The 2,917-nt window shown below is 49.1% G+C and overlaps 1 protein-coding gene across 1 annotated transcript in view; it reads left to right on the top strand.

The window, feature by feature from the left end:
* DPEP2NB (DPEP2 neighbor) overlaps positions 1 to 1,625 on the top strand; it is a 2,877-nt gene extending 1,252 nt beyond the window's left edge. The window contains exon 2 of the mRNA XM_017539461.2: positions 666 to 1,625. Coding sequence (XP_017394950.1) covers positions 666 to 970 — 305 coding nt within the window. The 3' untranslated portion in view covers positions 971 to 1,625. The remainder of the gene's footprint in view (positions 1 to 665) is intronic.
* Positions 1,626 to 2,917: the final 1,292 nt, after the last annotated feature.

Raw genomic sequence — 2,917 nt, 5'->3', positions numbered from 1 at the left:
TTTTTTGAGTTGGAGTCTTGCTGTGTCACTGGGCTGGAGTGCAGTAGGATGATCTCAACTCACTGCAACCTCTGTCTCCCAGGTTCAAGCAATTCCCCTGCCTCAGCCTCCTGAGTAACTGGGACTACGGGTACATGCAACCACACCTGGCTAGTTTTTTGTATTTTACTAGAGACTGGGTTTCACCATGTTGGCCAGGATGGTCTTGATCTCCTGACCTCATGATCTGCCCACCTCAGCCCCCCAAAGTGCTGGGATTACAGGCATGAGCCACCGCACCTGGCCTATAGTAGATCATTTTTTACAAACCTTGAAAATAATTTCCATTAAAGCCTCAGAAGTGACAGCCCTTAAGAAATGTATTTTTTGGTCATGGAAGGGAGAGAAGGTGGCGGGGCAGGGGATCCAATTGCAGTTATTGGGAGGTTCTACTGTTCTCTCTGCGAATGAGAAGGATCTCAGATCTCCTGCTGCTGCCACAGGCTCTGCAAAACTGCTTTTGCAGCCAGCATCCCGTCTTAGGGAACACATAGAAGTGATAGGCCAAGGCTGTGTCTGGGATGCCAAGAAGACGAAAGGGCTTCTTAGGAAGAGACATGAGAGAAGGGAGGCCATGGCAGCACAGCGTAGAAGGTAAAAGTGACTAATTCTGCTTTTCTCTCCAGCTGCAGTGCCTGCCACTTCTCCTCCCACACCTGGACACTACCATGTCCTCTACCGAGGGTGTGGAGAAACCCAGGTAGGCTGGCATGGGGAGACATACTGCCTGGTTGGCAGCTACCGGAGCTATGGGGATGCTCCTTTGGCCACCCCAGCAAAGGCTGAAGCAGAGAAGCCAGCCCCTAGCCGGGCTCCCAAGAGACGTCGAGCTACAGCAGAGTCAGATAAAGACCTGGGTTGCTCTAGCCCCAAAATTCGGCGCTTGCAGTCTAGTGGCAGGAGGCTGACCTCACAGAAGCTTGCTGATTGAGCCATTTGGGAGAAAGGACAAATACCTCTTCTGCAGTGACCTCCCCTGCCCACCACTGCAGATAGAACCCGAGTCATTTTTCTACCTAAGTCTTCCTCATCCAGAAGCCCCCTTCCATACTAACTAGCCATGAGCAACAAGCCTCAGAAACTGTGGTTTGCAACGAGAGGCTGCTTTGAACATCCCAAGGCTGAAGCTGGCCTGGAAGAAAACCTGATATTCCTCTACTCAACTCTCCAGAGTCCCTTTTGGGACAGAAGAAAGTAATGTCTGCACTCTGCTAGCCGAGGAGTCAAGTGCAGAGAGCGGGTGCAGCATAGCCTAGCAGAGGCCTGCTCTACTGCATGGGCTTTTGCTTTGAGTCACTGCCAGCAACCACCAGCACAAACCAGGAAGGCCAGGACTTGCTGAAACTGGAAGAAGCACCCCATGGCTACTCACAGAGGAGAAAGCCTCCTGCCTGGCATCTCAGGAAGCAGAATAAAGACACCTAGGGAGACCTGCCACCTACAGCAAGAACAATCTGGAGAAAGCTGAGCAACATCCCCCTGAAGCCCACATGTTCCTTTATTTCCTGTCCTTTATGACCCCAGTGATGTCCCTATTGCTCAACTTTTTTAAAAAAAATGATTTAAAAAATGATTTTTCCATAACAGTGTTTGACTTGATCTTTTAAAATTATTTACTTATTTTTAACATGGGGTCTCAACTGGGCATGGTGGCTCACTTCTGTAATCCCTGCACATTGGGAGGCCAAGGTGGGTGGGTCACCTAAGGTCAAGAGTTCAAGACCAGCCTGGCCAACACAGTGAAACCCTATGTTTACTAAAAATACAAAAAATTAGTTGGGCATGGTGGTGGGTGCTTGTAATCTCAGCTACTCAGAAGCCTGTGGCAGGAGAATCGCTTGAACCCAGGAAGCAGAGGTTGAAGTGAGCCAAGATCGAACCACTGTACTTTAGCCTGGGCAAAAAGAGTGCAACTCTGTCTAAAAAAAAGCCATGGCTGGGTGCAGTGGCTCACATCTGTAATCTCAGCACTTTGGGAGGCTAAGGTGGGTGGATCAGCTGAGGTCAGGAGTTCGAGACCAGCCTGACCAATATGGCGAAACACCGTCTCAAAAGAAAAAAAAAAAAAAAAAAGCCAGGCTCGAAGTGGCTCACACCTAGCACTTTGGGAGGCTGAGGCAGGTGGATTGCCTGAGCTCAGGAATTTGAGACCAGCCTGGGCAACACGGTGAAACTCCATCTCTATTAAATGACAAAAAATTAGCTGGGCGTGGCGGCATATGCCTATAATCCCAGCTACTTGGGAGGCTGAGGCTGGAGAACTGCTAGAACCCATGAGGTGGAGGTTGCAGTGAGCCAAGATTGCCCCACTGCACTCCAGCCTGGGCGGCAGAGCAAGACTCAGCCTCTAAAAAAATAATAATAATAATGGAGTCTCTTCATGTTGTCCAGGCTGATCTTGAACTCCTGGGCTCAAGTGATCCATCTGCCTCAGCCTCCCTAATAAATAAAAATTAAAAAAAGAAACACAGAGTCTGGTTGGACACAGTGGCTCACGCCTGTAATCTCAATACTTTGGGAGGCCGAGGTGGGAGGATTGCTTGAAGCCAGGCGTTTGAGACGAGCTTGGGCAACTAATGAGATCCCACCTCTACAAAAATTAAAATAATTAGCTGGGCATGGTGGCATACACCTGTAGTCCTAGCCTCTTGGGGGGTTGAGGCATGAGGATTGCTTAAAGCCAGGAGTTGAAGGCAGCAGTAAGCTATGGTCACACTGCATTTCAGCAGCCTGGGCAACTGGGTGATACAACGAGACCTTGTCTCAAAAAATAAAAAAGAAAAAGAAATGTAGTCCAGTCCAGTGAGTGTTTCCGTGTGTGTGTGTGTGTTTGAGAGAGTGTTAGGAAGGGAAGGAAATGATTAAGAAGATGCTGTTC

The sequence above is a fragment of the Cebus imitator genome, unplaced genomic scaffold (assembly GCF_001604975.1).
Source record: "Cebus imitator isolate Cc_AM_T3 unplaced genomic scaffold, Cebus_imitator-1.0 Scaffold118, whole genome shotgun sequence".
NCBI classification, from domain to species: domain Eukaryota; kingdom Metazoa; phylum Chordata; class Mammalia; order Primates; family Cebidae; genus Cebus; species Cebus imitator.
The sequence above is the reverse complement of the archived record's forward strand: the minus strand, read 5'-3'. Positions and strand labels throughout refer to the sequence as shown.